The following is a 20,992-nucleotide window of genomic DNA, read 5'->3' on the forward strand; positions in this document are numbered from 1 at the left end:
AAAAAAAAAAAAAAAAAAAAAAAATCCTCCAATGTGACCAGAAAGCCGGCTAGGCAGGGGGAGGGGTGCGGGAGGGGCCTGGCGGGAGCCGGCCAGGCTGGGCTGGAAGGGGCTTAGGAGTATTCACCCACTGCTAGGGACCTGGACGCCTAGGGTACGTCCTCCAAGGGCCTACTCGAAGGGCAAGTGGCTCGCGGGTGTGCGACCTAGAGTTTGATTGTAAGAACTTTTTTCTTTTCTTTTTTTGTTGGTGGAGATGGTGAGTTCCAAACGGAAACGATGCTGAGCTGCCGAGCAGCGACTTAACCTCCGCCTTCTCCTTTCGCTCCTGCTTTCCTTTCCTTCGGACTAGTTTTGTTTTGTTTTTCTGTCCCTCCATTCTAAACAGCCCCCCCCCAACTTTAATGCATTTAATTTGGTCTGCGCTGTGGGGAGCATTTCCTAGGGAGGTACGCTTAATTTCGGAATTTCTAATCCCCTCCCTCAGAACTAAGGCCATAGCTCCCCACGCTACTCCCCGGGAGGCAGAGGGAGAAAGACAAGCAGCCCCCCCCCGACACAGCTGGATGCTTCACTGCAGTGGAAGGTGGGGGGGTGGGAGTGAGCGGGGGGGGGGTGAGGCTTGCCAGGTCCTCGATGACACAGCCACTTAGATGACACAGAACTGCTAGAGACCCTGTGTCTAGTTGAGGGGTCAGGACCCCCGTGAGCAGAAGAGAGGCAGTCACCCCCCAGCAAAAGAGTATAAAAAGGGGGCCTGGGTAAGGGGATAGCAGACAAGATCTCTGCCTATACTTTACTTATGCCTGATCCGCCCAGAGACGCATTGAAATCTGAGGTGTAAGTCACAAGCGGCTTTGCGGCAGTATATACAAGAGGGCCTTCTTATCACGACCACAGGCCTCCCGCACACCTAACACTCACGCAGAGCAGGCCCGCCCCATCGGAGAACCAGCTCGACCCTAGGCTTTCAGAAGGGAGGTAGTAGGAGTGGGGCCCGCCAGGCGCCAAGCGAGCATGGCAGAAATGGCAGCAGAGAAGGCGAAGGAACTGAGATCCACAAGGAAGATTTATTGGGCAGATCAGATGCACAGAGGCGACTAATGAAGCAAATCCCGAGATGGGTATCAGAGCAACTCCCCAAAAGTTTATTTGCCTTTAAATTTCCGCAGGGAGGCGGGCGCCTTGTTTGAAGTGTAAATGCCCCTAGGTTGGAGGGGGGGTGTTGAAGGGCTGCTTTGAAAACACTAGAGAGAAAAGGTTCATTTAGAGTCAGATGAGGGAAGGGCAACCAACCCTGACAGGTCGAGCCCTGGTTGTGTTTGGGGTTGGGTTGTTTTCTTTCTTTTTCTTTCCTCCCTTTCCTCTTCTTTCTTCTTTTCTTTTTCTACTCTTTCCCCTTCTGTCAGGGCCCATAGAAGAAGAAAAAGAACAGGAAAAGGGAGTCAGAAGGAGAGGCCAGCGGGGACATCTGCGAGTCAGCCCTTCATTCTGAAGTCCAAAGAGAGGGCTGTGCAGAGGCTAACGGGGCTTCGAAGGCAGCAGGCTGGATTGCCTTTTCATTATCTAGACCCAGAAACCGGCTGGAAAGCTAACAGGGAAACTGAGGGGAGGTGGGGGAGGGTTGTCCCTGAAGGCATGCCTGAACTTCCGAGCTACGTAGAACGTGACTATCACTAGCCCTTATTGCTAAGAGGGTGTATGTGACTTGCGTGAGTGCAACTTCAAAAGTGTTTTATGAAGTGAATTGTTAGTTCTCTTTACAAAACGTTAAGTGCAACCCCTCTCCCATCCTCCTGGGGAAACACCCACTGTCGGTGTTCACATTTCGTAGTATACGTTGTATATGAAACACAAAACTACATTTGAACTCCAGAGGACTCTGGATCTCTGTTGGAGTGAGGGATTCCACTGAGTTTGTTTTCTCAACAGACTTACCAACACTTAACTTATGTACGCCCAACAAGAGTTCCTTTATGGACTCTTTGGAATGCTCCCCACCTCAAATTCGGGACTGGTTCCTTCTTCGAAGAAAGCTAAGTCTACTGCAGTTACTACCACCTGAGAGGTCCTGGCTCCCCAGCATGGGAGCTGACCCTTTTAGGCCAAAATAACTCTCTTTTCCCCTTTTTTCCTCCTGTTCCCTAGGCGAAGTTAGTGCGTGTTGCTGGGGTTGTGAGGGTGTAAGATTTGGCCAAAGCAAACCCGGGAGCGCCATCTGCAGGCCTTGAGAGGAAGGCATTGGCTTTCTAGACAGGACCCCTTAGCCTCCTAGCCTCCTGCCCAAGGGAAGCTGGTCCTCAGCCCAAAGCAAGTGGGGACAGGGTGGTGGTGGGCAGATGGCGAGGTGGTTTATCTTTATTATTTTATTTTATTTTATTTTATTTTATTTTTCTACTTTCCAGCAGTTACTCTGCAATTGAATCAATCTAGTCGGGAATTTCCAAGAGGCAGGGCAAAGGCCCAGATCCCAACGGACCCAGCTCCCCAATCAATGGAAAACTCAGAATCCTGAGTAGCTGAGCCTGGCCTGAAACTCACCCAGAATGAGGGCAGTTCTTGATGCCCTGTAGGAGTCAGACGGACTGAGTCTAGTGGGTTCTTCCCCCAATCCCATCTACTGCTGAGGCTTTTTGGCTCTAGGGATAGGGGCACCGTCCGCACTCACTGCCCTTCCTCTGGGCGCCAGGAGCTGCAGACAACGCCAAGGAGTCTCAGGTCCGCCGGGCAAGAAAGCAGTGTCTTGCAGCTTGAGCTTCCTGGAGCCGCCCTTTCTCAGACCCAGGGAAGCCTGGGAGGAGGGAGCGAAGGGGGGTGGTGGTGGGAGAGTTAAAACATCAGCTGAAGTGCCAAGATGATTTATGAGACGAGGGAAAATATTTCATAAAGATCTCCCGGATATTCTGTACTTAACCAGTTAAGAGACAAAGGGCTTCTCTCGTCTAGTGCGTTGCGAGAGGACCCCAGCGAACAAGGGAGAGAGTGCCGGCCAGGCTGCAGAGACTGGGCCAGCGGCTCCCGTAGGAGCCGGGCCAGGCCGGCGTGCTGCGCCAGCTGCGCTCGCTCGGGATCCGCAGAGCTAGCGGCGGGCGGCGCTCAGTCGCGTTCGTAGCCTCTTCTTCTCTCCAGCCGGGGAGAAAGAACGCCTTGGTCCCGCCTTAGGCTTCTACATCCTCTGTCGCTGCCGCGGACAAGCCGCTGCGCACCGTCTCCCGGCACAATCCCTTCCCTAGCTACCCGAGGGTCCAGGTGCCAAGTTCCCTGGCTCTCCTGCCATCCGTTGGGTCCCACCAAGGCAGGTGGGTTCTAGCCAGAGGCCTCTAGCTCGATTCCAAACCAGGCGTCTGGACTGCCCAGACTCCGGGGAGGGGGTGCGCGCCACCGCGTGTGGGACGGGAGGGGACAAACTGCTGGGCACTTTGCCCCGGAATGAGAATCAGGCGTGCGTGGATGGGAAGGTACCACAGGAGGAAAAGGCGAAAGGGAAGGAACAGGGGGAAAGAAAGGGAGGGAGGAAGGAAGACACAGGGAGAAACGGAAGGGAACTCAACGCAAAGGTAGCCGAGTTAGGACAGGGGATGCGGACTCGCGGGCGTCTGGGCTCTGCGGGCATTGGCCGGTGGATGGCAGGGCTGGGCGAGTTAGGACCGAGAGCCCGGCTTTGGAGCGCCGCGCGCTCCGAGGCCCTCTGTGGTTGCCTGAATATTCATTAGGCTGGCCGCTCTTTATCCTTATCTAACGTTTATCTTCTCGGCGAGTTTCGTTTCTCAGTGTAGTTTTAATCCGGGGCTCCCATTCCTCCTCCCCCTGGCCCGCTCCTCACCCTCCCTCTTCCTTCGCCCGCTGCTCCCTCCCGTTTCCCCCTCCCCGGCCCTCCCCTCGCCGGCACCGGAGTGACAGGCGCGGGGCCCTCCTTGCCGAAGCTCGGGGCTCCGGCGCTGGCGAATCACAGAGTGGTGGAATCTATTGCCTTTGTCTGACAAGTCATCCATCTCCCGGCGCGGGGAGGAGGAGGGGGTCTGGAGGGGGCTTTGCAGCTTTTAGAGAGACACACACCGGGAGCCCAGGCTCCAGTCTCCGGCCGAGTCTTCTTGCAGCCGCAACCCACCTGGGGCCAGCCCAGTGCTGCGGGCGCCGCTCGGCTCCTAGGCTGCCTCCCTCCCTCCGGGTCCTTCGGCCGCCGCGGCGTGCGCCTGCCTTTTCCGGGGGCGGGGGCCGGCTCGCACGCTCCCCTCCCGCGGGCGCCCGCTTGGACATCCCGGGGATTGCTACTTCTCTGCCAACTTCGCCAACTCGCCGGCACTTGGAGCGGCCCGGCTCCCCTCCTGGCGCCCTCGGGCCGCCCCCCGCCCTGAGCTCTCTTGGTTCAGAGCCTCTCGGACGACCGGGTTCCAGGGGAGCTGAGTGAGCCGTCTTCCCTACCCGGCCTCAGCTCTGGCCGCAGCTGGCGCGCGAGCCATGCGCCCCCAGTGCCCCTTGGTCCAGCCCGTCGCCCGGGGGCTGCTTTGCTGACTGCCCGGCCGCGTGCCCCAACGGTGGCAAGTTGCAGCCGCTGCGGTTGCAAACCCCAGCGGGCCCGGAGGAGTCCCGGCGAGGAGCGCAGCGCGGCGCCCCCCGCCCTCGCTTGCCCCCCAGCAGCCGGGCGCCCGCTCACTCTCCCTCCCCCACCGTCCCTTCCTTTTCTCCTCAAGTCCTGAAGTTGAGTTTGAGAGGCGACACGGCGGCGGCGGCCGCGTTGCTCCCGCTCCTCTGCCTCCCCATGGATATGCACTGCAAAGCAGACCCCTTCTCCGCGATGCACCGTGAGTACCGGCGCCCGGCTCCTGTCTCGGTTCCAACCCCCTGTAGCCCCAGCGCAGCCCGGCCCCCTGCGCTCAGGTCTCACCCTAGAGGCCACACTGGCTTTCCCCCGTCCCTCCTTTCGTTCTACTTCTCTTACCTAGTGTTTCTCACGCCTTCAGCCACTGTTCTGCTTTTTGCCACTCCATGCTTATCTGCCTTTCTACTTTCCCTAGTGTCTCACCTCCCTCGGCTCATTCCACCTGCTCCTCCTTACCTCGTGGCACCCATAACCCTGGGCCCAGGTTCCAGCCACCCACTCCCTAGTCAGCCTTTGCCCTGGACTGAAGAACTAATTGGCAGCAGTTTTCAGTTCGTTCTCTCTCTCTCTCTCTCTCTCTCTCTCTCTCTCTCTCTCTCTCTCTCTCTCTCTCTCTTCTCTCTCCTCCCTCCCTCGTCTCTACCTTCCTCAAACTTAGAGTTGTGGGTAATCAGGAGGAGGCTCCTAGCTTGGGCGGCTGGCCTCGCTGTCAGGACAATTGTGCCGAAGATCCTGGGGGTGTGACCCCCTTCTGAGCCTTAGTTTTCGGTGGCTCTTGTTCCCTCCGGCTTAGTTAAGGCTTCCTGGGGGCTGTTTTGAAACATCCCATCCTTTCTCCCACACTCACCTCTCCCCACCTCCTCCCCTTCCCTTTTAGCCAGGAACACGGGAGTGGCAGGAGAAGGTGGTCACTTTTCTTGACTTTGCCCAGGGAGGCGATCGTTCTCAAAAACAATGAGGGATTTTGAGAAGAAATCAAAATTAGGGAGAGAGGTAGTAGTAGAACCTTCCAGGCCAGCACCTGGATGCTCTGCTTTCGAGAGACTTCCTTGCCTGCCTCCACTCTGTCAGGACCATGCAGCCCGCGCCCTGGCCAGTGGGTCAGCAAGAATGGAAACTAATAAGGGGGAAAGAACAAAAGAAAGACAAATGCCAAGGCTGAGGAGAAAGGAAAGAGAAATCAAACCAAGAGGGGAGAGGGAGCAAGGAGAGAAAATTAAAAGGATGATGGGGAAGAGAAATACGAAAATAGGAAAAGGGGAAATATTGTAATATTTGAATGTATCTAATTCATAACGGTCTTTAGGTCGGAAAACTATTTGTCAAGTATTTTCCCTTGCTTAAAAAGACAGATAATATTCCAAGGGGAAAAGCCCTCCCCATCTATAGATTAATAATTAAGGATAATTTGTAACTTTCCACAAGGTAACTTTTAGACATAGCCTGATTTGTGCTTTAAAAAGCGATCCAAGAAGAGGGAGCGATGTTTGTTTCCTAAGCACATATTGAGCTTCACCGGAGGATTAAAAAAAAAAAACTCCTGCAATAAAATATAGTTCCCTAAATAATTTCTAAGTAAAGGAAACCCAAACGCGAGACTTCGGGCCGCTGCGAATCTCTCAGCCGGCCGGGAAGCCTCTCTCTTTTTCGGAGGGAATGAAACAGAGTCCATACGCCGGTTCACCCAGGCGGCCGGTCTTTGCCTCGGCCCTGCTGCCGCTGCATCACTCGGGGTTTTTTGAGGATTGCTTCCTGGACCCGCCAGTCGGGGCCGGTGACAGGGAACCACTTCGAAACTCAAAGGGGAGCAAAGCGAGCAGAAGGTGGTCGCAGGAAGGGAGAGAGACTGTGCGCCGGCTGGCGAGACGGCCGACTAGCGGGTGAGCAGCTACAGCCCGGGTCTGCGCCGCGGCAGTTGCGCATTCTAGGCCCGGTTCCGCACAGATCCTCCGCAGCCCATCGGCCCTGAACTCCACCCGTGCCCGTTTGCAATCCCCACCCCATAGATTGGGGCAGAGGGCCGGGCCTGGAGCCCGGTGAGGCTGAATTATTCATCTTTAATCTGCCCGCAGCTGCCGCCTTTTCATACCGGTAACGCGAGTTCTCCCGGGGCCTAAATTATTGATGGTCCGGGTTTGTAGGGAGCAGAGGGTGGGGGGGGGGGGGGGGAGTAGGACCAAAGATGGGGAGACCATGGGGATGAGAGTGTAAGATAAGAGGTTCTGGCCTCCCGGAACCATTCGATTAGAGGCCTCTGTCCAGGGGTTTCTGCCAAGCTTGTTTTGGTCTCCCTATAAAAAGATAGGAGAGATTTAAAGAGGGCACGAGATGTGCCCGCTTTCTCCGAAACTCGCTGGAGGCCATGGGGCAGTGGCTGCAGGTTGCAGACCTTGTCTGTCCTGGCTCTGCGGCTGGAAGTCTCTGCGGCTGGATTGCTGCGTAACTGCGGCTGCAGGTTAAGGGCTCCAGGTGCAGGATTTCTAGGCTGCTTTAGGCCGTGGGAAATGGGGCACCCAACAGCGGCCTTGAGCCAGACACCGGTGGCCTTCTTGGCTTCCAGGTTGGGAGCCTTCGCCCAATTGGACCGGCCCAGGGGCTCTGCTCCGGCCTCTGGAGCATCCGCCCTTACTGCTGGGTTTCCTAGGCAGCTGCCGAGGTCTGACAGAGGTCAGAGGGTCCCGCACTGGCTTAGACTGGCAACGCAGTGCCTGAGTCCTAGGTCCGCAGGTGCAGTCCCTATCACGCCACCTTCGGGGGAGATTCGGGAAGGGGGGGCTAGCCTTGTGCAGCATGGTAAGCAAGCGAACCCCAGCAGCCGGCGTTTTTCCAGCGGCTGCCGGGAAGGGCGAGACTCGGGAAGCGCGAGCCTTGCGGGTCTCTGAGCGCAGCCGATCCTGAGCCACCACCTCTTCTGCCGCTCCTTCCCCACCTGGATTCCTTCCCACCATAGACGTTCGAGATGCGGAGGGAAAACAGTGCTCAAAACACCTGCAGGGCGAAAACATAAGGGGAAGAAAGAACTTCTGATAAAGATAAAAATGAAAAACAGAGAAAGTGGAAACAGTACGATTACAATTAGAAATAGGGACAAGGGAGAAGGAAGAGGTAGGCAGCGAAGGCGATAGGGATGCATTTGGCTTAGTCTTTCTTTATGCTGATCAAGTCAAGAAGCCCCCAACCCTTCAAATCCACCTGGCCCCCAGCCCTTGTGAAACCCAAGCCGCGCCAAACCTGCGGTGCAGGCGGGTTCCTAGTCCGCAGCGGTGCTGTCCCCGGCCGGGTCCTTCCTCTCCCCATATCCCTACTGTCACCCCCGCTGACATTATTTCCCCTTTGTCGTTTATTCCTCTCCATTTTCCAGCTCTGTTCTCTCTCTCTCTCTCCTGGCTTCTCTACACTTCCCGCACTTTCTCCTTTGCGGGGTATGGCGTGAGAGACGAGTTCTTCCCTAGCCCAGCTGCTGCCCGCTCACGGCCAGTGGGGGTTCTGATATGGAATCCTCCATCCTGACCACCCACCGAGCCACCTTTCTCCCCAGTCCTGGGATATGCCCCTTAGCTTTGCTTGCTCCCTTCGCACGTGGCGGGCCTCGGACCCTGACTAATGGCCGGTCCCTGCTGTGTGTGGGGTGTTGTGTTTTTTTCTTGTCTCTCCCCAGCAGGGCACGGGGGTGTGAACCAGCTCGGGGGGGTGTTTGTGAACGGCCGGCCCCTACCCGACGTGGTGAGGCAGCGCATCGTGGAGCTGGCCCACCAGGGTGTGCGGCCCTGTGACATCTCCCGGCAGCTGCGGGTCAGCCATGGCTGTGTCAGCAAAATCCTGGGCAGGTGAGGGCCGGGTGCTGCCTCCCTTCCCAGCTGAGGTTTTAGTTAAAAGTCGAGGTGCCAGACAGGAAAGGAAGGAAAGGGCTTGAAAGATCTAAAGGGCTGGCTGCCCGTTATGAGAAGGGCATTCAAGTAATGGCTGGGACTTGGAATGAGGGTGGAGGAGGGTCTGGCTAGCGTAACCCAGCTCTCCGGCCCTCCCGAGAAGGCTGCTGCATTCAGAAAAGGAGAGCTTTTCCCCCAGCTAATCAATGTAGATGGGGTTGGAGGAAGAGGGTCCCAAGATGAGAAAAGGCAGCGTTGGGAGGGTTCAGATTCCATAGGAACTCAGTGCTTTAGGTGGGATCAGCTCGCCCAGCATGGGTCCTTCTCTGCTTCCAAAGTGGAAGACCAGCCTTCCACGCCCCGGGGGTGCCTGCTCCAGCCACTGCCCATACTCAGCCACTAGGCCCGTTGCCCACCCTAGTCAAGCATCCTCTGGAGTCTCTGCTCAGCTACACAGGGCCTTTTTCCCTTCACGCCGATGCCTAGGGAGGGAGAGCGGCTTAGCAGCTCTGGAGCTTGCAGCCCCCCTGCCCTTGCCGCCACCGGCTTCTTGCTGACCCCGACGGCCTTCCTGGCCCAGGTACTACGAGACTGGCAGCATCAAGCCCGGAGTGATTGGTGGCTCCAAGCCCAAGGTGGCAACTCCCAAAGTGGTGGACAAGATTGCTGAATACAAGCGACAGAACCCGACTATGTTCGCCTGGGAGATCCGTGACAGGCTGCTAGCTGAGGGTATCTGCGACAATGACACAGTTCCCAGTGTCTCATCCATCAACAGGTGAGCAAAGCCCCCATGGGCCTGGAGGGCAGAACTCCAGCTCCTCACTCCTGCATGCTGGGCTTTCTCCCAGGGCCTCTCTTTGCTCTTTGTCCAGCCTCCACCCATCCTTTCCAGCTCCCAGCCTGCAGTCCTTTGGGCATGGTAAATAGACCTGGGAGGTAGAAATAGACAGACAGACAGACAGACAGACAGCTCTTTCCAATTCGGAGCTGAGTTTTTCCCTGCCAGGCTTCTCCCGTCGGTGTCCTGGAAATGAATCCAAGTGTTTGTGGTAATTAAGACTCCAAGATTACCCGCCTCGGGATCTAGAGACAATCACAACCCATAGCAAAGTCTTTAAAATGACCACTGTCTATTCACCGCCTCCAAACAGAGTTTTTCTTTCTAAAGTCATGTACCCTTCCCCAGGGGCAGCCAGAATCCTGGCTCCTTTACCCTTTCATCCAGCTCCCACAAAGCTTGCCTCCCAGGAGCCCAGGTCTTCCTAGCCAGCTCCACACAAATTTCCGGCCCAGAAGCACTGGCATCCAGGTCTACAGAGCAGATGCCAGCCACCAGCCAGGACTTGGCAGAGAGTAGAGGAGCTGGACCAAGGGCCAGGATGCCAGGCAGGGAGTGAGAGCTGGGTCCCTGTGGCTGACTCTTGGGAGATGTTCCCACCACTAAGCTTGCCTGTCTTGAGGCTCAAATTTTTCCATAATGAGAGGTTCAGACACTGGGACCATGCAGGCTCTACTCAGCTCAACTTGCAGTACACCTAAGCTTCTTATTCCCCAGGTCCCTCCATGACAGGGTCTGGGAAAGCACATGGTCATGCTTTATGCAGATACACCCCAACCAGAGTGTGCCAGGGTATCTCTCTGGGGTGACTCCAGCTCTCAGGCAACATCAAAGCCCTCAAACCCAGACCAGCTTCCTAACTGCATAACTGTGCAGTCTTGACAGTTGTATGCGGGAGACTTTGGACTGCAAAAGTCATACTCCAGCCAGAGGCAGGTGTCCACTTCTCAGGCACCCCCAAATCAAGAGGCAGCTGAGAGTTTTCCCCTCTGTTATTCTTCCTACTCTTCATAGGCCCATTATCAGAGCCACTAATAATTCAGATGGCGCCTCTCTCTGCCCCAGCATCACCTACCTTTTTTTAATCCTTCGCAAACGATATGGAATTATCCCAAATCATCCTGAAAACAGCAGGTAAAATTAGCTGGTAGAATGTACCTTGGCGAAAGAAGATTCCCTCTGCCACACTCGTGCTGTAACGTGCGGCAAGGCGACCCCAGAAATTATCCCAGTGTGTGCCATCTGTATTAAAATGGTTATTCCGTTATGAACAGGGTAACATAATACTGATCAGCTAATTATACACCCTCCGAAACCCTCCGGCTTCCGGGCCTGGCTCAGCCAGGTACTGGAAATGTGTGGGCTGTTTGACATTCCCTTTCCAAAAGAGCTGGAGATAAATAAACACAGGGTGGACAGACAGAGCAATAAGAGCTTGGCATTTATAAGTCAAGAGGCCGGGAAGGTATTGAGGCAGGCGTGGCGCTGGGTGGGGCTGGGGGACAACACTTTTTTTCTCTTTCTCCCTTTTTTCTTTTTCCCTTGAGCCACCTAATGACTTTGTCTGTGGTCCTTGCAATGAGTTAGAGCTGAGTTCTTCAGAGGACAGTAGCTAAGCTCAGAGTGGCCAGGATGAGGAGTAATGTCACTGTCGCTGGGCTGGGTAGCGGTGCTCTGGGGACTATTTTGGAGATACACTTATTGTCTGTGATGGGGATCGTAAGCTTTGGGAGAGCCCAAGACAGACAAGGTTTCAGCCGTTTGCTTCTTTTGAGTGGGGTGTCCTGGCAGCCCTGCCTGGCACCCTCCCTGGTCACACTCCCCTCCACCCCCATCCAGCATGGATGGCTGGGCTATTTTTAAAGCTGGTTTAGGTACAAGTTTGAGGATGTTTCATCCTAAAACCTAGAGCACAGAGGACAAGTGATCTTTACATCAAAGTTCAGAGGTCTGAAGGTGCACCTACCAAACCGGAAGAAAGTAGACTCACTGGCTGCCCGTGTGATGAGTGTTAGGGCAAAAATGGGCCCAAGCCTGCGGCTCTGAAAGTCACAGAGGCTGTCAGGAACAGGATCCTATTACTGGAGGTGCACACAGGCTTCCTTTGGGTGTGGAAATAGAGGCACTTCTGGGTAGGCATGGCTGACTGTAGAAGGAGCATAAGCCTAGGAACAGGGAAGCCACCAGCAGCATGGGTAGCCCTGGTGCGGTTAAGCTTGTTTTGTCAATGGGATCTATCAGACTATTTTTAATTTCATTTTGGGAAGAGTCCTCCCATGATTGATACCTTGAGAAGATTGGCTGGGGCTTCCCAGTGTGTCACTGGGACACATTTGGACATCAGTGTCATTCTGATGGGTGCTCTGCCCTGAAGGGGGAAACTTCTTCTGGAGCCATGTTTCACACAAATGCATGATAAAGGTGTGGCGTCCCAGCTGGTGCTGGTTGAACCAGGAACTTGGGCCTTTCTGTTTTGAGAATTCTCACTCACTGCAAGAAGAACCTGGAGACTGACCTGTATGTAGAGAGTGGTGTGCTCTGGGAAGTGAGGAGTGCCTGAGTTAAGAGCTTTGGGGATGGTAGGATGCCTATCTGTGTTGCTGTTATCATTGGTACATATATGTATGTATGTATGTGTGTATGTGTATGTACACATACATACATGTCCCAAGTAAGGGTGCTCAGGAGCTAGCATTGGCTAGAAAGGAAGTCTACAACCTGCTCACCCACCTAGGCCAAAGGTTTTCATCTTCTCCTCCCCCAAACAGATGTTGTCGCCGCACTTGAAATATGCTGTTATGCCTATAAACTAAATTGCTCTTCACGCCTTAAAAAATGGTTTTGGCATTCTCTGATTCTGTTATGATAACTCCTCGCTGCCCAGCCTGAGTTCTCCCCTGGCGAATCCTCAGAAATACCTCTCTGGGCCGAAGGTGTGGTAGGGAATCGTCCACATCTGGAGACCACTGGCTAAAAGTCTTAGCTCTGAGCAGGTCATGGAATTTATTGAATCATTATAAATATTGGGCTACTTAGTGCTGAATGCGGAGTTGCCAGCTCTTCCGCTTGTATAGCATCTCCGTTGGGGACACTGTAAATAGGTAACTTCAGATTGAAACCTGGCATGGGAAATGACCTAAGGGTAGGGTAGAGATGGGAGATCTGTGTACCTAAAAAGGAGGAAAGTGCCTCATCGGGTTGAGTTATTGACAAGGTAAGGATTGTCCTGATGAGATCACCGATCTTCAGATTGGAGTGTTGCCTTGGGCAGAGTGTAGGGTGTAGGGCTAAGGCTACATCCTCAAGTATGATCTCCAGCCAGCTGATGAACTTCTTGAGGCTAGTCAATGCTTTTGGGAGCCACGGACTCTGTACTCTTAGATCTTTGCAGTGGGCCCCTAGGGCTTGCCAGTCACATCCCACCCCCTGTATTCTTTCTTAGCCCATTTGCCTTAAAGTGAGTATAAACATTCTTCCTTGCTGTGGCCTCACTGGCTTCAAGAAGGCTGCAGGCTCGTTGCTGTGTTAAGCAATGCCAGTTGGTGTCCCTCAGGCGTCCCCACTGAGTAATTCATGGGTGTTTGCCATTGGTCTGATGGAGAATGGGCAGTGGTCTACCACTTGTCTTTCTAAGGAAGCTGATGGTCCCTAACCACGGCCATGGGGATTCTGGAGATCATCCTAAACCAACGTACCTGCAGCTGCCTCTGGAACTCAGACCTAGGTCATTTAGGTATGTCTCTTGGACCAGGCTTGATGTGGAAGCTGGACCAGAGGGGTGGTGTTGCTTGTCACATCTCTAGATCTATGCAGCAGTTTGGTTGTCACCACTTTTGGTGTCAAGACAAGGAGCTAGGGTGGGTCAGTGAGTTCATCCCAAAGAGGAATGAGAAAAATCAGGACAGAGAACATGTCTTGGGGTTCTAGGCCTCAGGCAGGGTTTGCAAGAAGTTTCTTCTCTGTGGTTTCTGTCTCAAAGCCATGCTTATCCATTTTTTTTTCCTATTAGGATTCTCTGCTGTCCTGGTCACTCATCCTTAGACAGGCATGTGAAACAGGTGTGGTCCTTAACCTGTTTCTTATGTTTTCAATGCTTCACATTTTCTTTTTGTTTGAGTGTGTGTGTGTGTGTGTGTGTGCGTGCGCGCGCGCGTGAGTGCATGTGTTTGGGGCACACCCAGCCCAGTCCTCACATGCAGGTCAGAGGACAACTTGTAAGAGCTGGTTCTCTCCTAACATGTGGGATCTGGGAATAGAACTTTGAAGGCTGGGACAGACTTCCGGGTCAGACTGTCTCCTCTTGGTTGAATTGTGGTTACTCTGACTATAGCATAGGTTTTCAGTGTTGGCTGCTTTAAGTTCCAACCTCAACTAGCAACATTTGAGAAGTAAAGATGAGGGGTTATCCTAAAAAAATAAAAACTCCAGCTTTGGGTTTAGAAGGTAGAGAAGAAAGGAGAGGGGGGACCCCAAAATAAACAAATAAAGTCTCAACTGTTCCGAGAACTCAATAAAACATCACATCAAATATGAAGAGGCATAAATCTTGTGTCTGCACAGGTAACCTACTCGATTGCTGTTATTATCGCTCAGGCTGACTCCATTTATTACCATCCACAGCCCGGGCAAAGGAGACTGCGTGGAGGGTGGTCTCTGGTGCAATCCTATACCCCGAGAGGCAACAATCAGACCATACAGCCAGGGATTTCGATGGGAGCCAGGAAGGGCCCATCTGTCTGCATGAAACCAATCAATAACTCTGTAACCAGAGCCCTTGTCACAGGGAAATGGACAACACAACAGTTCAATAGAGGGGCCACAAGGGGAATTAGCCAAGTGGAGATGGTGCCGGGCAGGAGCGGCACCTTGAGCAGGGAACAGGGTTCCTGAGGAGAGACTGGAAGGCAGGGATGGCGGGGCTCTGCATGCGTGAGGCACAGGTGAGGGTCTGCAGTGCAGTCAGCCATGGGAAGGAGAGGAGGGACATGTGTCCTAGAGGGCAGCTGGGGACTGTACTTGGGATGCTCATGCGGTGATTCGATTGTCTACATGATGGGATAGACTTGAGGGCTAGAACATCCTTAGCTTTAGTCAGAGAAGCAGCTGTGGTACACAGCACAGATGAGTCACTCTCCCTGGAGTGTGCATTCTGGAGAAGGGGTTCCCGGAGGGGATGGAGGCCGTGCTTCCCGGTCCTCTCAGCAGGAATGATGAAGTGATGAAGGAACACTTTAACCCAAGGACCAGGCATCCACTCCCAGCTTCCTTCAGCTGCAGACCAGGCTATTCTGCAGGGCCTTAGAGCTCAGGGCTCCCCTGAACCCCTCCTTGATGCCATACAGTATACAGTTCCTCCACTGAGAGGAGAATTAAGAAGAAGTCACTTTCCATGTCCTTAAAAGAATCCAGTAGATGGGGCCCATCCAACATGCCAACATGCCAGTTTTCTAGATTCTTTTTTTTTTTTTTTTTTCCGAGACAGGGTTTCTCTGTGTAGCCCTGGCTGTCCTGGAACTCACTCTGTAGACCAGGCTGGCCTCGAACTCAGAAATCTGCCTGCCTCTGCCTTCCAAGTGCTGGGATTAAAGGCATGCCCCACCACTACCCAGCTAGTTTTCTAGAGTCTTGATGTCTTTTCATACCTCCTGCCCTGTCAGACTGAGTATTCAGAGCCCAGATTCATAAGGTAGAGGCAGCTATGGCCAATGAATCACCCAGAGAACTCAAAAGGGTTCCCAAAACTTGAAGACCAATGTCTCCTAACCAGTACCCAAGCGAGGGAAACAGTGTTCGGAGAGAAGTTACGTCTCCTGGAATTATCTGCCTGCCACTGGATAGAGATGTTTTTCTCTTGTGGGTCATATTTTCTGGATTTGATGCTATCAAGGTGCAGTTAGAATTGTATGCAAGATGTATGCACAATGGCATGTAGGAGTAAAGGTTGTTATCTTCTGTGTGGGAGGCTGTGTGCCTATGTCTACCTGAATCTATTCTTAGGTACAGGTCTCTGAGGCCAAGAGAACAAAGAAAATGGTCCCCAGTATGGGACCTGCCATTACAATGCAATGCTAGGCACCTTGTCCTTGGCTCGAGTGGTAAATCAGCAAGTCAGTCATTTGGCTTGTTACCTGCAGTGGCGACAGTCATAAGAGTTTGGCCAAAGATGATTGCATTTCACAATTTAGATGACTTGGGTCCAAGTTCCCCATCAAGTTTTGTCTGTATTACGAATCTCAGTAAGTCCAGTTAACCCCACTGCGAAGGCCTGGGTGGCCATGATGGAGATGTTTGGGATCATATGAGCATCTTTATTTTGACACTCGAGTCCATGCCCTGTTGGCATGGCTAGCTAGGGACCAGTGACATCAGTAAACAAAACAGTGCTTTTTCAGGCATGTCCTTTTCTCCCAAACCATGATCCACAGCAGGCATAGAGATGTGTACCTTAGATTCCAGGAGAGGCAGGCAGATCTCCATGAGTTCAAGTTCAGCCTGCTCTACAGAATGAGACCCTGTCTCAAGCAAACAAACAAACACCAACACACACACACACACACACACACACACACACACACACGATCCAGGATACCACATCTTATCTTCAAGCCATGAAAATATCAGGACTTCTCGTGTTTCTTTTTTTAAAAGATTTATTCACTAATGTATATGAGTGCTTTCTCTGCATGTACACCTGAGTGCCAGAAGAGGGCATCAGACCCCATCACAGATGGTTGTGAGCCACCGTGTGGTTGCTGGGGATTGAACTCAGAGCTAGTGCTCTTAACCATTGAGCCATCTCTCCAGTCTCTTCTTGTGTTTCTTGAGGGACGATGTGATGAGAAGATATTTTGTGTTGAGAGAGAGATTGAGAGTGAAATAGTCATCTAGTCCGGAGTTTGACTTTGGATGTGGGGTAAGGAAAGTCCAGACTGGTGTACAGCAAGAGCAGTGATGGAAATGCAGGAAAGCCACAAGGAAAACCTGTAAGAAAGGGGGCGTGGATGTGTATAGGAGCTGGAGGCATGGGCCCAGCCTACAGACATTGACACAGAGACGGTTTTTACACTTACCATTGTGTGAGTGAGCGAGTGAGTGAGTGAGTGTGTGTGTGTGAGTGTGTGTGTGTGTGTGTGTGTGTGTGTGTGAGAGAGAGAGAGAGAGAGAGAGAGAGAGAGAGAGAGAGAGACAGAGAGACAGAGAGACAGAGAGAGAGAGAGAGGAGAACTGAAGATAACTTTCGGGAGTTGATTCTATCCTTTTCATTCTACCCTTCCCCCATTTTTGCACGCGATGTGTGTATGAGTGTATGTGTGTTCACAGGCATGCACACACATGTGCATGTGCACACAGGCCAAAGGTTAATGTCAGGAAACAGCCTCCGTAGCTTTCAGCCTCATTCATTGACAAAGGTATCTCAATCAAACCCAGAGCTTGCTGATATGACTAGTCTTGCTAGCCGGCTTGCTCTAGGGATCCCATCTCTGCCTCCTGGGCTGATATTACAGATGGGCCACGGATCCTGCTCAGCATCATGTGGGTTTGGGGAGTCTGGATCTGAACTCTCTGGTCTTCATACTTGCGCAACAAACTCTTTACCCACCGAGGCCTCTCTCCAGCCCCTCCCCTGACCTTGTGGGCTCCAGGGACTGAACTCATACTTGCTCCAGGCTTGCATGGCTAGAGTCTTTACCTGGTGGGTCATCTTGCCAGACCCAAAAAGATGAATTTTAACAACTCCGTGCTAACCAAATAAAGTGCACTTTGGGTCTGATTCTATATTGGGCAGCAGTTGGCAGCTTCTGGTCTGTGTAATTCTACACACTGATCTCTAGTCTAGGAAAGAGCTGGGACCTCAAAGCAAGTGTGAGAGAACCAACATTTCCCCTACACCTTAGTACAGAAGTGTCTGGGATGCCCATGGGAGACGGTAGCATTCTTTCTAGCTGGGGGAGGAGTGGGTGAGCCTCGGATGAGGAAGGGGACAGACAGCAGGTGTAATGCAGGCTACAAGAGTGAAGGAGGAGGTGAGAAGCTGAGAGGTGAAAGCGGTCTGGTAGCCTCCTTGGCCTGCATGGTTTTTGGGAATGGAGCACAGAGCAGGCAACAACAGTTGAGAAGGGAAATAGAACGCCGTAATCTAAATAAGGGCATTTGGTCCCCCAAACATCTTAGATGTGGTTAGAGAAAGCCAGTGCCCAGGATAGCTGGTTGTTCAGGCTGGTGGCATTCTCAGAAGCCCAGAGTTGACAAAGCAGAAAAGGAGAAGCCAGCTGGGGAGATGTTTCTGACGTGAGGGTGGGGCGGAGGAAGTGACATTGCAGGCAGATTCTCAAGGTCAGAGTTTCCTGGTCCTTTCTAAGAGACAGCTATGGGAACATGAACATGGCTGTGGCGACCTGCCCCTCAGCATTCTGCATATCCTGGCAATGGCTGTGCTGTCATTGGCCCAAGAAGAAGGCAGGCTGGTCCCTGCTTTCTCAGGCTCCACAATGGAGCTATCTAGCTAGAGCTTAGGGCCACATTGCTCCAGACTTCCTGCTATGCTTGTTTTTAGGCAGGTCTGGCCATGGTGAGCTCCCTCTGCAATGGAGCAGAGAAAGCTGGGGGGATGTGCCAGGCCGTTCCTGGCAAGGTATGCAGCAGGGCAGCTGGCTGAAAAGCGAGCAGTGTTCACCTTGCAGGCACAGCAGAGAAAACATGAGGAAGGATGTAGGGACCTGGAAGAGAGAACAGGAAGGACGCTAAAGAGCTCAAGCAAAAGATGGCTAGCTAGTACTGGGCATGCCTTTCCTGGTGCTGGTGCTCCCTCTTGGCTCTGGAAGCTTTGAGGATTCAGATGCCCATACCTTCCAGGCAAGGGAAGGGGCTCAAGAGCTTTGCTAACACTGTTGAATCTGATGGATCACTGAGATGATCAGGCACAAGTACCTCGTTCTGACCCTTACTCTGCCAGCCTTTGTCTGACTTCCACGGTTCCTTGTGTTGTCCTCAGAGAATACGATGGGCCTCTGTGTGGCTTTGTTTTAGAGAATGTATGGCTGGTGATTTCTAGCTATGCCTGGCTTTCATAGCCTGGGAGGTTGGCCTAGCATCGCCGGGGCATCTCAGAAGTCAAGTCTTGTCAAAGTGAGAGCTGGTGGTCTGCTTATTCAGAAAGCTTCTGGCTCGCTAGACTGATCCCAAAGCGAGAGGAATCCCTGGCATCACTTGGATAGTCTGCTTGTTTGGGATGCTACTGAATGCTACCCAGAGGGTGCAGGATCAAAGGGACAGTAGATATCCCAGTGGGTCAATAGCTAAGGACCAGATCAGGTCTACAAAAGGTTCTGACACAATCAGTAAGCACGCTTGTGTCTGAGAGTATGGGCCCACGTGAGATCAGTGCAAAATGGCTCTGCTGGAGGTGACCATGTCACCTGTGTGTGACATTAGGTGAACTGGTGGTCACAGCATTGGTTGTGTTTACCTGTAACCTCAGAGGCAGCCTGTGGAGAGATGAGACAAAAGGTCAGGATGGTTATCGGCTATCATCTGCAGCGCACGCCCGCCAAGGTCCTCCCTCCTTCACGGGTTAGATGGATGGGTAGGCGAGGCCAATCTCTGACTGAAGAGTGAGGAGTTGATTCTGATTGAAGAGTGAGGAGAAGCTGATAAGATAAGAGAGGCCACCTTTCCTCTAGGGATCAAGGGAGGTGTCATGTTCCCCACTCCTCTGCTTTTCTAGAAGGGCAGGCTGACTTCCATATATTATGACTGTGTGACTTCTGGGAAAGCCAGAGGGAAGGAGGTTCCTTCCACCATGGGCCTGGGAGGGAAAACCTGGCAATTTCCCAGGTGAGAGAGAAAAGGAGGAAGACAGCAGGAGACAGGGGAGGGCTGGATGCCTTGACACTGATTGCCCCAGCCTGGTGTGGGGCCACAGAGAGAGCCCGAGAAGGGGCGACTGTGAGGCTTCCAGCTAGCCTTCTGGGCCTGGTGCTTGGTCTCCTGCAGTGGGCACAGCTCTGGCTCTAGTCCAGTCCCTTCTAGAAACAGGGGTCACCCTCACTCTCTATCCGCCACCCCTCTGGCCTACATATAACATCTGCCTCTTCGTCCACTCCACTTCTTCAACTTCCGACCCTAGGGAGATACTCTAGAAGGTCATGCAGACTTCTTAAGAGATGACCTCTTGGGGTAGGTAGAAAAAAGTTGAGAGAAATTCATTTCATGGCTAGTGGCTGGTTAGAAAAGGCGACTCCAGCGTACGGATGTGATAAATGTTAACTGAGCATTAATCGCATTAAAGAGGGCCCTATAAACTTTTCATTTCTAATTAAATTCGTCCAGTGATGCTGCCCAAGCGAGTACTCTGAGCCTTTGTTTATGTGGAAAATTAAAATGCAAATACAATGGGATTTATTTCCAGGAGGGGAGTGATGCTCTGGCCCCTCTGGCTACTGGTCTCTAGGCGTGTCAGGCTAGGTGACTCTGCAGGTGCTGTCCATTGTGCAACAAATTTTTGTTGTGAAGGGAGAGGCCAGAGTTCAAGGTCAAATACAATTAGACAACAGGAGAAGTTACCAAAAGATTTAAAGAGGAGAAAAGGCAATAGACAACCCACTAGTGTAGGAAAGCATTTTCTTGGTTTTCTAACTTTCCTACTGTAAGAATAGTGCCCCCCAAACAAACAAACAAACCCTTGTTTGTGAATAATGTCACCGTAAGCCTCCCTTGCAATTGTGATAAGAAAAAAAAAAAAAAAAACAGGGAGTATTTGGAAGCATCTACGAGACTGTTCCTAAAAGAATGCAAAGATGGCATCAGGAGAGGACGGCCTATAGTCCGGCTTCCACTCCAGTGCTTGGAGGGTCAGCTGCCATCCACATCATGGTTTTGCTGGGTCCTTCCTGCCAATGCCAAGTGGCTTTGGCACTGGGTAGTGGAGCAGAGAGGCACACAGCGAGCAGGACATTGTGCATGCATGCCCACACGCACACAGCCTCTTACACATAAGAGAGAGCTGGTGGCTCGTAAGAATGAACAAATGGCCCCCACAAATGAGCCTTTTAGTACCATGATCCCTTTGATGGCAGCAGAAACCCTTAATGCTATTGAATGGAGTGCTATGAGTTCCTGCTTACTAACACATAAATTAAGTTGAGAGGAGAGAAAAACCTAGGTAAGAAAAATCATTTGGGTATATCAGTTAGAGACACTGAAAAATAGCTACGGTGCGGCGCCAGTAAGGAAGTTGTAAATAGCATTAAAACTCGAGAGGGAAAGGAAATAGAAGTAGGAGGGACGAGAAAAGGCAGAGCATTAAATCACAAATAGAGGCTCGTGTACAAAGTCACAAACCAGATTAATACCAAGCTTTGCAAAATCTACAGCCTGGACTGACAGTGGGCGGGGATCCCGGGTGCCTGAGTCCACAGGCCCAAGGCATCCTGACAGTGTAGAGAGAAGGCAGCTTGCTCACTGTGCTGGATTCTGGGATTGATCCATCCACTCCCTGTGAAGGGATCTGATTGGTACAGCTCTTCAGACAGTCAAGGGTACAGCCTCCGGAGAGTCTTTAAAGGTCTTTAAGCACACGAGTCTCTTGTGAGCTGGACCCGAGTTCTATGGTTCTCCAAGGTAGAAACCCATTCCTGGAACATCGCCTGCTTGCCTGAACTTCGCAACAACTGCTACCCCTGC

At 52.5% G+C, this 20,992-nt stretch overlaps 1 protein-coding gene across 9 annotated transcripts in view; it reads left to right on the forward strand.

The window, feature by feature from the left end:
* Positions 1-20,992, forward strand: part of Pax2 (paired box 2) — a 92,177-nt gene that overhangs the window by 5,991 nt on the left and 65,194 nt on the right. For 4 of the 9 annotated variants that reach the window (XM_031390442.1, XM_031390435.1, XM_031390439.1 and 1 more), the window contains exons 2-4: positions 4,692-4,802; positions 8,259-8,427; positions 9,050-9,247. In XM_031390442.1, the coding sequence (XP_031246302.1) occupies positions 4,692-4,802; positions 8,259-8,427; positions 9,050-9,247 (478 nt within the window). Of the gene's footprint in view, positions 1-3,123; positions 3,300-4,691; positions 4,803-8,258; positions 8,428-9,049; positions 9,248-20,992 lie in introns of those variants that run through there. The other 5 variants (XM_031390443.1, XM_031390436.1, XM_031390440.1 and 2 more) reach the window with 2 other exon arrangements.

This window comes from Mastomys coucha, unplaced genomic scaffold, assembly GCF_008632895.1.
Source record: "Mastomys coucha isolate ucsf_1 unplaced genomic scaffold, UCSF_Mcou_1 pScaffold21, whole genome shotgun sequence".
In the NCBI taxonomy this organism is placed as follows: Eukaryota; Metazoa; Chordata; class Mammalia; order Rodentia; family Muridae; genus Mastomys; species Mastomys coucha.